This window comes from Hibiscus syriacus, unplaced genomic scaffold (assembly GCF_006381635.1).
Source record: "Hibiscus syriacus cultivar Baekdansim isolate YM2019G1 unplaced genomic scaffold, ASM638163v2 tig00011602_pilon, whole genome shotgun sequence".
NCBI lineage: Eukaryota > Viridiplantae > Streptophyta > Magnoliopsida > Malvales > Malvaceae > Hibiscus > Hibiscus syriacus.
The window spans coordinates 19166-33189 of NW_024062250.1; the positions used below are offsets into that span (position 1 = coordinate 19166).

A 14024-nucleotide genomic window follows, 5' to 3' on the forward strand; every position below is an offset into this window, starting at 1 on the left:
TAAAAAACATAGGAAAATAACTTCAAAGCAGAAAAAACTATAAAGCAGAACCCCTTGCACACCTTAACTAAGTTAAAACTTGAATGGCTATGGTGCAGGGACAGAAGGAAAGGTACTTGCTATCGGGTTCTTTACAACAACGCTCTTCCGAATGCAGCCGTTAAGGGATAGTTCCATGGTCAGATTGATGAGGGATGTTGGATCTGCAGTGTTCTTTGTTTGATTCTGTATAAAAGGAATAACCTAATATCAAACGATGTCATAAATTAGGATCTTAAATATAATTCAGGGGTGAGTATGCTAGGTGACAGAGATAAAAATGAATCAATGATGTGTTTAGTTGAGAGAGAGATCGAGAGAACTCACAGTCAAACCATCTTCCGCATATCCTAGAGTACCGGACTTGTAATTCTTTTTCGCGTTAAGAGTCTTCTCTCGATTTTCATAAAACCCAAAGTCGTTTAACAATGATGATTTTTCTGAATAACCTTTAAAGATGTTCAGCATTTCTAAGCCTTGCTTGAGACCAATCTGCAAATTGCAAAAAGAGTAATACCATTGAAGTCTTCATCGATGATCACGACAATCACAAAACCAGGTGATGGGAGAAGGAGGAAAGAGAAGAAAGTGGTTCATCAGTTCTTTTGTATATTTTTCCACCATTAGCTCGCATAATGCGTTGAACTTATATTTGCCCCTCCCTTGCTTCCCAATAAATCATTTCATAACACATCAAAGCATGAAAAAATCCACAAAGCTCGATGGCTTGCAACATACACAACTATAAACACAACAATATTGTCAAGCAAAAGAAGAAACCACAATACCTCTTGAGTGTCCCGACTATGCGTTATGGGTTTGTTCTCGTTGTTTTCTAGGATAATGTGGAACAGCTCCTTGTTAGGGATATCTTTTATAACATGCCACTTCAGAGGGAAGAAACCATTCCACTTGTCCAGTTGCCAGAATTCCATATCTCTATTGAAGTCCACCTTGCCAATCATCTCAGCTAACCCAACAAACTGTCCACTTCCATTAACCTGACATTACATTGTTAAGAAACAACATAAGAATTCATACTATATAAACATGTAACGGTAGAAGAAAGGGAATTAAAAAGAACGTAAAATAGTCCACAGCAAGTAATAAATAATAATTAAAAAAACAAGTATCCTTATTGCAGAAGCCATTTATAAATAAATATAAACATAAATAAGAGATTCGCTTAGCAGACACAGCCTAAAGGAATTAAATGGGTACTTGTAAGAATTAAAAGCAGCAGTTTGTTAACATTCAAGACAGTAGATCTGAGTCATATAGATCCATCGTGATGGTCAGATAAAAATACTACTACGATATAGTTAACTAATTAAACCACAACGAAAACTGATTCCTAGAAAGACCTTTATTCGATTAAGGGTTGTGGAAACTCCTGCAAAGATTATGTGTTTCCAACTTACCGAGAAAAAGAGAAATATAGGACATTTAGTGCCAGTCTCACTTTCTCTAGTCTCTGCTTCATGGAATGCAGCATCTAGCTTCTTATTGCCATTTGGAGTACTTGACCACACGTCATACTTCATGGATTTGTGGACATCATCCTCACTGTAAGACTTAATGACAAAGAACTTTGCATTTTCATACTCGGTTTGGAAATCTGGTAGGTTGTATTTATCTTTATATAGATTAAGTCCCAGGTCTTCCTTCTTAACAGAAGAGTTCAAAGGAACAGCCCTTGGACCACGAGTTAGTTCAGCAGAGTTTTCGAAGTCAACATCTCTGTTGGATTTCTTATATCCGTCATTTTGATTCCATGCTCTACCATTTTGTCTGTAGTTCATAGGACCATTGTGTTGGTAAAGACCTTGCTTTTGGTTATGAAATGGAGATTTTCCAGCTTGGTAGTATCCCCTATAAGATCCTGCGGATAGATCAGAACCCGAATAAGGCCCCTGCAACATGAACTCAGATAATCAAAACCTTGAGATCCCAAGGGGAAAAATGTTGCAAAAAAAATTGATGACCCTCAACTACAATCTAATGATGTTCAAAGTAAACAAATTAGTTGCACCATGGAAGATTAATTCATTACTGATATAAACCCTATAATAATCCAGCACACAATATTTTTGTAAATATGCCATTATAAACCACTTTTAACAATATATGCAGCAGAAGTAGCATTCTTGTCTCAAAAAAAATACTTCAAAACCATCTGCCTACAATAAACCAGAAATAAATTCAAGCAATAGATTTGCTGATAAAAATATCATAATCCCCATAATGAATGACACCAGGAACACTTAAGTACCTTGCTAAGTGGTTTGTTAGGCTGAGCATAAGTAGATCCCGATACTTTGTTACCAAGGCCATTTGATTTTGTTGAGTTGAAACCATTTGATTTTGAAAAAGCAGAACCTGAGCCATATCCTACATTTCCAAAACCATCAAAGTTTCCATTTGAAAACATCTACAGCATATGTCGAATCCCATGTGTAACAAGGCAAGGCTTCTGCTCCATAGGAAACCGGAGGCTGATAATATCCTGATGAATAATATGGTTGTTGACCAAGGCATTGCCCATCAACACCCATTAAAGCCCCAGTTGCATATGGGTTATAGCCAGGCAAATAGTAGACCAAGGAACCATTTTCTGATTGCACTCCCTTGAGCAACAACCCCCAAAAAAAAGAATCAACATTTCTTCGTGATTCCACATGAATGATAAACTGGAACCAATATGAAGGGATGATTTTAAGAAACAAAAAGTGCAGTGAAGGAACTAAGAACATACTGTGTGTGAACCGTCACTAAGAAAATAGCCCTTATCATCAGATTGAGTAAATGACCCATCATAACCTGCACCAAAAATAAAAAAGCTTCCAATTACTATTCTTTTACAAAACTAAATCTGCATATTGGTTTAAGTACAATGGTAAACCAAGCTGCAAAAGAAGAAAAAAAGACCAACATATCTAACAATAAAATTGAAGCATGGAACTAACGCCAAAAAAAATTTGTTCCCCTCAAAACATTTATCCTTTATTGGGAAACATGATTTAGCTTAAGCAAATGACTTTAGGAGTAAGGTTTTGTCTAATACAGATTTTAGAACTACAAACTCAAATAATGCTGCTATGTTATGGAAAAATATGGCAAGTTCCATCAGAGAGGTGGGCAAAAACACCCTTGGGTTGTCGAAAGGGAAGGTCAAGGAGCATAAAGAATCGTGGTGGTGGAACGACGAAGTCCAAACTAAGGTGAAGACAAAGCAAACTTGCTTCAAGGAGTTTCTACAATGCAATGACGACGAAGAAAGATCGAGAGCTAAACAAATATACAAGGAAGCAAAGCGGGAAGCCAAGAAAACGGTGGCTAAAGCAAAGGAAAAGGCATATGAGGAAATGTACAAGAGATTAGACACCAAGGAAGGACAAAACGGCATCTTCAGACTTGCAAAATCCAGGGAGAATAGGAAAAAGGATCTAGGTAGCATTAGGTGTATTAAGGACAACAATGGTGTTCTTTTAGTGAAAGATCATGATATTAAGAGGGTTTGGGGTAGTTACTTCTTTGGCTTATTTAATGACGGTGCCTCCCCCTGTAGAGATAGTACCGTTGATGGGCCAGCCGACCATCATACTACGGCAAATGACTGCCCTACAAGTAGGATTGGGTTTGAGGAAGTCAAAATGGCTCTTAGAAAGATGGGGAGGGACAAAGCTGTCGGTCCAGATCAAATTCCTATCACTGTGTGGTTGGCCCTAGGAGAAGAAGGAGTTAAGTGGTTGACCAACATCTTTAATATTATTTTAGAGACTGCCAAGATGCCAGAGGAGTGGAGAGAGTCTACGGTGATACCAATCTTTAAGATTAAAGGAGATCCCCAACGTTGTGGCAACTACAGAGGTATTAAACTACTCAGTCATACCATGAAGCTATGGGAAATGGTGATAGAGGCTAGGTTGAGACAGGTTACTAGGGTTTCGGAAAACCAATTTGGCTTTATGCCAGGCAGGTCTACTACGGAGGCGTCATCTACTTCGACGGCTTATGGAGAAATATAGGGAAAAAAATAGAGATCTTCACATGGCGTTCATTGACCTTGAGAAGGCGTATGATAGCGTTCCCCGCGATACGATCTGGAAGACCTTGGAAACGAGACGGATCCCAACTGCTTATATCCGGGTGATTCGTGATATGTACTGTAGATCTACTGCATACGTCAGGACTATAGTTGGCGACACCGAGGCATTCCCGGTGGAAATCGGACTCCACCAAGGGTCGGCTCTTAGCCCTTACATCTTCGCCTTGATTATAGACGACATCTATTGTGCGACACAAGATGGTGTTCCATGGTGTATGCTTTTCGCTGACGACATTGTCCTAGTTGCTGAAACAAAAACTGAGCTGAATAGTACTGGCTACCTGGAAGACTGCTTTGGAAGAAAAAGGTCTTAGGATCAATATTGAAAAGACAGAGTATTTATGTTCAAACTTCAGTGGGAACCAAAACGATGAAGATGTAGAAGTATGCATCGAAGGACACGTTCTCCCCTCAAAGGATTGTTTTAAGTACCTAGGGTCTATGATACATAAGGATGGGGGTGTAGATGATGACGTTACACACCGTATAAAGGTGGGATGGCTAAAGTGGAGGGCAGCTACTGGAGTTTTGTGTGACAAGAAGGTGCCTCAAAAACTTAAGGGAAAATTTTATAGAATGGCAATAAGACCAGCGCTGTTGTATGGATCAGAATGTTGGGCAATCAAGAAGGATCACGTAAGGAGGATGGAGGCCGCAGAAATGAGAATGCTTCGATGGGCATGTGGTAAGACTCTATGGGACATGACACCAAACTCTGCTATTAGGATGTCCTTGGGGGTGGTGTCTGTATCCGAAAAATTGAGAGAGGGAAGACTACGGTGGTTTGGGCATGTCTTTAGGCGACACCCGTCGGATACGGTCAGGAGGATAGAGTCGATTACAGTCGACGGTGCCAGAAGGAGAGGACGACCAAGGCGGAAGTGGGAAGACTGCTTAAGATCTGATTTGAAGGATTTAGCCCTTACCGAGGACATGACCTCTGATAGTAAATTATGGAGACTTAAGACCAGGGTAGTCGATTAGTGCGGGTCACATCCATAGGGTGTAGCATTTATGTCTTCTTTTAATGTCTTTATAGTAATTCTCATGACTTCTACTTTTTATACGTTTCTGTCATTGGAATTAATGAAGGCTTAGAACTAGGGTAGCGGATTAATGTTGCCTTAGTTTAGGTTTTAACCCTTTTAACTTTATTAATTCTCGTAGTTTGCTATCGTTCAACTTCTGTGTATCATTCTCTTCATGTTTCCTCTCTTTAATTTTAGTCGGGTCTTAGGTTTCTGTCTATATGCTGAGATTATTATGCAGGGATTTATTAGCAAAGATTACTTCCCATTATATGACGCGCATATGAAGATTGTATATGAAGACTGTTCAAATATTTATTTATACATGCATTGCATTTTATCTTTATTTTTAATTTTCTGACTGCCGGAGGTCTTCCACGGAAGCTGCTCTTAACTATGCGTTGGGGGCAGCCTACTACTCTACCTCCCCCTTACCCCATTGCATATGGGAATAGGGTTTTGTTGTTGTTGTTGTTGTAAATATAGATTTTGTTTTTCATAGAAATTGTGAGGGTGAATTTAAAATATCATTTTCAAATTCATAAAGATTTCTGAAACCTCTGTAATTTAGGAACACTTTTCAACAATTTCCTTTTTGTGTGATTTAGAAAACATACATTATCAATGTAGTTCATCATTATTCAAAAACTTTGGCATGTAAATGTGCTATCTAAAGAATGACAGCAATTAAAGATAAAATGAAAACCTAATCTCATTTGCAATAAAAACCACGGCTGTACTGACTCTAACATAGTGTCTGAAAGCCATGTTTCAGCGTGAAGAACAGCTATATAATCAAATTCTAACCTGGGTAGTAATAATTGTCAAAGTCAGTAGATTGTTTGGCACCAGGCTCTCCAATCAAGTCTTGATTCGTGCCAGAAGAAGGATTTGGTGTAGAAGATATTGTCGAAGTCAAATCAGATGCCATTCCAAGTTTTCCAGAAGGCTGGAAACATCAAACCATGCCAACGTCAAAAATCCATGCACAATAGTTGATAAAGTAAACCACAGATAATTTTTGAGAAAAAAAAAGTCCAGACAAACGAAAATTTTGAGAGAAATTCACAACATACCACATCCTGCTCAGCCAATTTGGGAACAGCTTCAGACTTCAAAACCACATCGATAGGTTCCGCTAAGTTACATGGTTATGTAATATCATCACAGAATCAGAAAACATTTGGAAAACATAACATTCACAAAAACAGATCACACAATCAAAATCGATCCAGGTAAAAGCTTGACTTCCAGTGCAAAATTGAGAAACTGACATATAATATCAATAGGGAAGCTTAATAGCACATGAAAGTGCTGCTGCTTATTATAATCAAGGTGATATCATGAGGCTGATTAATAGTATTAATAGGATTTTTTTTGATATACCAATTACATCCCCCATAAGAAATATGCCAAACAAACTGATTAATCCCCACTGATACATATTGTTTACTGGCCACTCTCAAGCTTAAGAGATTATAAACCTGATTTTGGTCACTAACAGTCAATCTATAAACATCATAAACCATTAAAAGCAAGCATACAAGGAAAGCATAACAAATAATCATAACTCAAGCAAAGGATACGATTCTCCAAGGTCTTCTCACCGGCCATTATCGAAATATCAAACAAATATTCGAAAACCCAATTGACCTAACAAAAAAAGAAGAGCCAAAAGGCTTAAGTAAAAGGCTGGAGTTGCAATCTTTTATAAGAGGATATATTTGATCTAATATTCAACGCCTACTTTCAATGAAGGAAAGGTAAATACTTAATACTACTTCTCTATATATAAGTCATGGTCATATACTTAGCGCATAAGGTATCTCTCAATATTATTTTATCATATTAAAAAACTACTTAAAAACTAAATAAACAAAAAAAACCATCTATATGATATGTGTCATTTAAACAATAAGAAGAAGGTTGTTTAGAAAACAAAAATTGCATTGAAATATGATGAAATTGAAAGTTGTCACGTCAAATAGGTGTGGAAGAAAGAGATTCAATTCTTTTCTCATGAAGAGAAGCAAGAGATTCTTTTTTTTAGTAAAAGGTACTGTTTTTATTATAAATTCCAAAAACAATGAAAAAATATCTTTTTTTAGACCAAAAAAGAATCCACACACACACACACACATATATATATTAGTCAATTCCTGATGCCTTCAGGAGAAAACAAAAAACAAATAAAGGCTGAGATATTCTGAGGGAAAATCGGGATTTTGAATAATTTTACAAATAAGAAAGGGAATTTTGCACCGACAAAGAACATAACGTTAACAATTGTGAAGGGAATAACATTTCATTTAAAGAAAACTCCCATTGTAATTTCTTCAAAGAATACTTCCGCTAAAACAGTACACAAAATAAGAACTTATTTAAATTTTTGGGGAAAGCTAAGAGGAACACAAATCGAAAGCCATACATACCTGGAAGAGGCCGGATCCGATCTGATGAGTCGGGTTTCGGCTAGTAAACCCGCTTTTGATTTGAAGAGTTTTTCTTCCTTTCTTCTTCAAGAGAATGAAGTATAAAAAAAGGAAGTGTGAGAGAGGAGGACTGAAACGCTGAGGGGTTTTAAAACTGGAAGTAAAAATTCCGTCTTGTTTTCCCAAAACAAATGGACGGATGTGATTAGTCCTTAGTTTAAGAAACAAGGAATCGTGACCGTTGCATTTCAGGAGAGGAGATTCAATGTTCTTGTTGGGCTGGGCAAGAGCTCGATTTAATTTCTCCCGTCCTATTTATTATTTAGGATAAAGTCTTCAAATAGTCATTCAGGTTTTAAGATGTTATCAATTTAGTCATCAAAATAATTTGAAAAATAGATTTGGGACGGAATAAATCGAGTTTTAAAAGAATGATAATCAAATATGGGATGAAGTAGAATTCAATGTAAAAAAATATCTGACCCGACCTAAAATATTATATTATAAAATATATTTTTTTTTATTTTTTATTATTTTTTTTTATTTCTCTTCTAAAATTCTCTCATCTATATGATTTTCAAAAAAAATTTATTCATCTTCTACCATTAGGATAATAAAAAATAACAGTACTCAAATCTATATGATTTCAAACATTTTAATCCAAGTAAAAATAAAACAAATCTATATACTAAAATGCAACACTCTCCACCCATTGATTACTCCCAATTATATATATATATATATCAGTCACCAAAGCTCCTGCTATGCCAAAATCTAAACTGGGAAATAAAAAGAAAATAGATATATACTTTGCAAATAGCAAGCTTTAACAACAAATCTGCAACACCATCTTTAAATATATATGGATATCAGGTCAAGATTTTTGTCTGTTGAGTGTGAATGAGAGAAGAAGATGAAGTTTGCTACTGAGGTTGACGAGGGAACTCCGATAGCATCTGAACCACCTCTCTCATCGTCGGACGCTCGATGCTGTTTTCCTGTACGCATAGCATCGCGATGAACAGCAGATGTATTGCTTCATCTTTGGGCACGGTTGTTAGCCTCGGATCGACGATGTTAACCGCTTCTTCTCTTCGACAGTTTGTTTTTAGTTTAGCCCAGTGAACGATATCTATGCCTTCTCCGAATTCACCCACCGGTCTCCGGCCGGTGATCAGTTCTAGAAGTACCACGCCGAAGCTGTAAACGTCGCTCTTCTCGTCCACCTTTAGTGTATACGCGTATTCTGCAACAAAAGGAGAATATTGTCACGACGAATTCAGTAATCGAGAATGGCGGAAAAGACGTCAACTTGTCGAGGTAAAGCAGAATGGCGAAGGGTAACTGCAGCGAAGAAGAAAGCTTTACACGTAAGGCCAACATCATCATTCAAACAAAAATAAATTTTAAAAAAATAATTGTGGTGGGGATGCATGTCGGTTCCCTTTCACGACACTCAACGCCATGTAACGTTAGACATCACAGTCTGATTCACTTTTGTCGGATTGACCCTCTCAGGCTCTTATTCTGAAATCAAATCCTTTGTGGGCCCCACATTGTTCCTGATTTTAATTATAAATAAGATTTAGATTCTTAAATTAGATTCTATATATAATTAAAATTTTAATTATTACTAAACACCGAAATTAGTTGACAAACAATATTTAGTTGATAGGTTTAGGAATTAGTATTTAATCTAACTCGATTTGATAATATTATTTATAAAAAAATAGAGTTCAAGTCAAGTTTTTTGAAGAATTAAAATTAAGTTCGAGTTTAAAATAAAAAATATTAACATAAGAGATAATAATATAATTATATTTTAAGAGTAAATTGATAGTTGTAATAATTTTTTCTAGCTACTATTTTTATTAGATTATTATTTTATTTAATAAAATAATTATATATTTTTTTGTGTTCTAAGTTTAGATAAAAAAAACAAATTTTTACCTTTAAAATCAAGTTAAAATTCGAATCAAATCAAGATTCCTTAAACTTGAGTTATAAAAAAATATAATATTTGAATCAAGTTCAACTGGGTCAAAAATCCGACCCGGCACAACTCGAACTCATCGCTAGATAGGTTACAGTTGGATGAATTATGTGCCGTTGGCTGGCGAATGATTCATACAACTAGGAATCACATGTCGCAATCACTAATTACGGTTTATTTCCCTGATTGATCTGATAAGGACAATCCAACGGCTGGGATTGCTTCTAACATGGAACACAAATGTGACAGTTTGATAATACATCAACTTAACTAACTATACACCGTACGAGAGGCGTAATTAGAGAGCATTAATTAATTAATTAAGAAAATTAAAAGGAAGGGAATTTTTGTACATACCAGGAGCAATGTAGCCATAGGACCCTGCAATAGCTGACATGCACTCCGATGCAGCTCCGTCGACCAAGAACTTCGCCAGTCCAAAATCGGCGACGTGTGCTTCGAAGCTTGAATCGAGTAGAATGTTGTTCGATTTAACGTCCCGGTGAACGATCAACGGCGAACAATCATGGTGAAGGTAGCACAAGCCTTTGGCTGCTTCGGTTGCAATCTTGTACCTCAAGTTCCATCCCAGGAATCCACCTTTTTTCCCATGTAATGCTTCTCCGAGACTACCGTTTCTCATGTATTCGTAAACCAAGAGATTGGTTTCCTTGTTGGAACAAAACGCTAGCAACCTGACGATGTTTCTGTGCTTAATGTTTCCGAGTGTCTCGATTTCGGCTCGAAAACCATGGTCATGGCTGGTAGTGCCAAAACCAACAAGTTTTTTCACTGCAATTTCCATTCCATTAGCCATTTTCCCATGATACACAATCCCTGCACCTCCTCTTCCGATCACGTTACCGTCTTTAATGCATTCCAGGACGTCGGAAACCGTGAATTCGAGCTTTTGGAATGTGGTCATCTTCCAAGAATTCGAACCCTTTTTCTTAAATGACTTGGCCTTGATTATGGCGGCAGTGGCAAATATTACAGAGCATATCAAAAGGCCGAGTGCAAAGATTAATTTAAAGTCCCCGGGGACCTTTCCCGGGGTGCCTGCAATGACAGTGAAATTGCAAGGATTGTTCAAGAGAGAACCACAAAGTTGAGGATTGCCTGCAAATGACGAAGCGTTAAAGACGGAGAATTGGCCGGCTTCCGGAAGCTTCCCGGAGAAATCATTGAACGAGAAGTCGATAACCGTAAGGCTTTTCATCGACCCTATGCTTTGGGGAATGGCTTGATTTAAATGGTTCCTCGATACATTCAAGTAACTCAGGATATGCACATTGGAAATCTCAGGTGGAATTGAACCAGAAAGGTTATTCTGGCTCATATCAAGGTAACTGAGATGCAAACAATTTCCGATTTCTGCCGGAATACTACCGGAAAGCGAATTTCTACTAAGATCAAGCTTCAAGACTTGCCTGAGTTCTCCTATAGATGGTAGTATTGGACCAGAGAATTGGTTTCCACTAAGTAGAAGGATTTCAAGAGAAGACAAGTTGGAAAGTGAAAATGGCAATGGACCGGAGAGGAGATTGTTCGATAAATTAAGCCGCCCTATCTTAACCGGTTTCGATGAACGATTACGATTTTCGGCCAATCTCCCCGACAGGTAATTGCTCTGCAACTCTGCTAAACTCAACTCGGGCAAGTAGATGAACCCGTCCGGAATGCTACCATTCAAGTAATTCTGCCCCAACCTTACTCTAGTGAGACTATAACATCTCCCCATCTCTTGAGGTATATTCCCGAAGAGGAAATTCTTCATCAAAATCAATATACTCAGCTGATTAGAAACACACAAGTCCGGCGGAATCGTACCGGTGAGCTTGTTGGACGACAAATCGAGCCACTGCAGCTTCCCATTTCGACCGAGATTCTTCGGTATAACACCAGTAAAATTGTTCATCCAAAGTTCCAGAGTCTCCAAATAGGGCAATTCAGCTACATAGTCCGGAATAGACCCGTGTAACCTGTTCATGAAGAGATTGAATAGCCTAAGCTTCTTTAGATTGACGAACTCCGATGGGATTTCTCCAGTGAGCGCATTGTGCGAAAGATCGAGATTATTCAAGCTTGTCAGGTTGCCTAACTGCTTCGGAATCGAACCCGAAAGTCGATTGATATGCAGATAGAGTGTATCCAAAGACTGTAAATTTCCCAGTTCTCGAGGAATTGGACCATCTAATTCACAGCTTGAAAGATCCATGATAATCAAGCTCACCAAATTACCGAATTCTACAGGGATACCACCTTCGAAAACATTATAAGACCCCAAGTAAAGAGCTTTCAAGTTCTTGAGGTTACCTAATTCCCCAGGGATTTTTCCATGAAGATCATTCCCCGAGAGCTGAAGATATTCCAACCCCACTAGTGTGCCGTAACTCGACGGGATTTCGCCGTGGAAATAATTCCCACCGAGGTCCAAGTGCCGGAGTTTCTTCAACCCAAGAACCCCAACCGGCAGTAAAGCAGTGAAGTTGTTGTTATAAGCATCAAACACTTCCAGGTTAGCGATACTTGAATAGTTCCAATCCAGATCACCATTGAACTGGTTGTTCGAGATGTTAAGAACCCGAAGCTCACTTAAGTTTGCCATCTCAATGCCGCCGGTGAAATTGTTGCCGGCCAGAGAGAGGTTAATCAGTCTATCGAGCCGTGAAATCTGAGGAGAAACACAGCCGCCCATGTTCATGTCTGTCAAGTCCAACGAAACAACTCGTCCCCCGGAGCAGAATATTCCGACCCAAGAGCATACCGAACTCGGTTCCGAAGAATTCCATGAGCTTAATAACGGTTCAGGGAACTGAAACCCTTTTTTGAGCGTCACCAAGGCATGAAAATCAGTAAGTAATGAAGTAGCAGAAGAAGAAGAAAAGGTGGTTAGAAGAGAGAATAATGTCAAGACAATGAGAGGGACCATGTTCCCCTTTGGAAATACGTTTCAAGAGGATTCAAGCGTTCCAACAACAAAAGATTTTCTAAGAAAGGAGGATGGAAAAGTGAAGGAAATCTGAGAAACTTCAATTGTGTATAGGCTTGAGGAATCAATCATCTTCATACAAGAGTCTTCCAAACTTCTCCTTTATTAGCTCTGCTCTTTCTTTCTTTCTTTCTTTTTTCCCTTTGGTTAATCTCCAAGAGGAAGAAGAGAAACAGGATATTGAAATTCTGCTACTAAAGCAGTACTAATAGTTTCATTTGCTCATTCTTTATCTAAAGAAAAGCCAAGTGAGGGATAACAAAAATTGATCTTCAAATGCACCTAAGTGGAAAAAGAAAAGGCATTGGATAACAAAAATTTAAAGTTTAGAACTACAAGGGAGGGGAGAAAGTGAAAGTGATGCTCTGTTTCCTTTATTTTATATGACAAAAATACCCTTTTGCTTTAATCAAGGTATGTTCTTTATAGATGGTGGAGTTGCACTTTCAGTACTTTTAAAATGGCTAAATTGTCCTGTTTCTTTTCATCAATTGACGACCATCTAATTCCCATTTTAGCCAAGTTAGGTTGTTGTTGCCTCAAAAACTTGGAGAATGATTCATAGAAGCAAGGCTCTCACCATACCAGTGTAGGCTTCTTGTTCTTTTTATACTGCTTTGGTGTAATGTTCATCTTGATTCATGTTTGTTACATCTTTGGAGACACTGTTTGATGGAGTCTCTAAAAGCTCAGGTCTCTAAACACAAATCCTCAAATCAATTATAATTTGCATACGAGACCTAAATAATACCTCTGACAGATTCACATAATTTGTTAATTCGTTATATTTCCGAAGATACTATTTGTCAGAATCCCTAAAAACTCGCATCCCCGAATATAGGCCCTCAAGTCAACTACAATACGCAGACGAGACTTAAGACAATGTTTTTGACAGTCCCATATGATGCGTTAGAATGAAATTCAATGTTTGACCATTAAATATGTCTAACCTGTCAGCTTACAAATAGACCTAATAGTCCTATGGCTGACACACGCATTAAGTACTACTACTACTATAAATATTCTTAATCGACTAAAAAAGTATGAACCTCTTATATTCGGCCTCTATCTCTTTCTTTTTCCTCGTGATAATTCACTTTTTTCCTCCTTCAAACACCGGTTAATGGTCATTCTCTCACCTTCAATGACTTTTCGTCCAAATTAAAAGGGGTAAATTGCTAACAACCGACGAGCCAAACTTGGTTTCCATTATTATAATGTTTGTGGATAGAAAAGGTAAAAAAGAAGAAGATTTAATAATTGGTGAATGTGAACCAAATCCAACAGAGAAAATGCCATTAAAAATAGTTGGGGGCACAGAAAGCAAGTTGTGTGATCAGTGATCATCTTGATGATGCATACATGCATGGAGGTCCCATTAAAAAGGGGTTTCCATGATAAATATCAAAAGATTTATGCTAATGTTAAAAAC

General features: G+C 37.7%; 2 protein-coding genes and 1 pseudogene across 2 annotated transcripts in view; all 3 read right to left on the minus strand.

The window, feature by feature from the left end:
• On the minus strand, positions 1 to 7870 carry LOC120204739 (annotated as a pseudogene).
• LOC120204740 (elongation factor 1-gamma-like) overlaps positions 2841 to 14024 on the minus strand; it is a 26921-nt gene continuing 15737 nt past the window's right edge. Inside the window, exon 9 of the mRNA XM_039204771.1 lies at positions 2841 to 2879. The gene's annotated coding sequence lies outside the window, so the exon portion shown is untranslated. The remainder of the gene's footprint in view (positions 2880 to 14024) is intronic.
• On the minus strand, positions 8390 to 12835 carry LOC120204738 (leucine-rich repeat receptor-like serine/threonine-protein kinase BAM1). The gene is made up of 2 exons (XM_039204768.1): positions 9958 to 12835; positions 8390 to 8853 (listed from the first exon to the last, which is right to left on the minus strand). The coding sequence occupies exons 1-2, from the start codon at positions 12530 to 12532 to the stop codon at positions 8531 to 8533; spliced, it is 2898 nt and encodes a 965-aa protein (XP_039060699.1). The 5' UTR covers positions 12533 to 12835; the 3' UTR covers positions 8390 to 8530.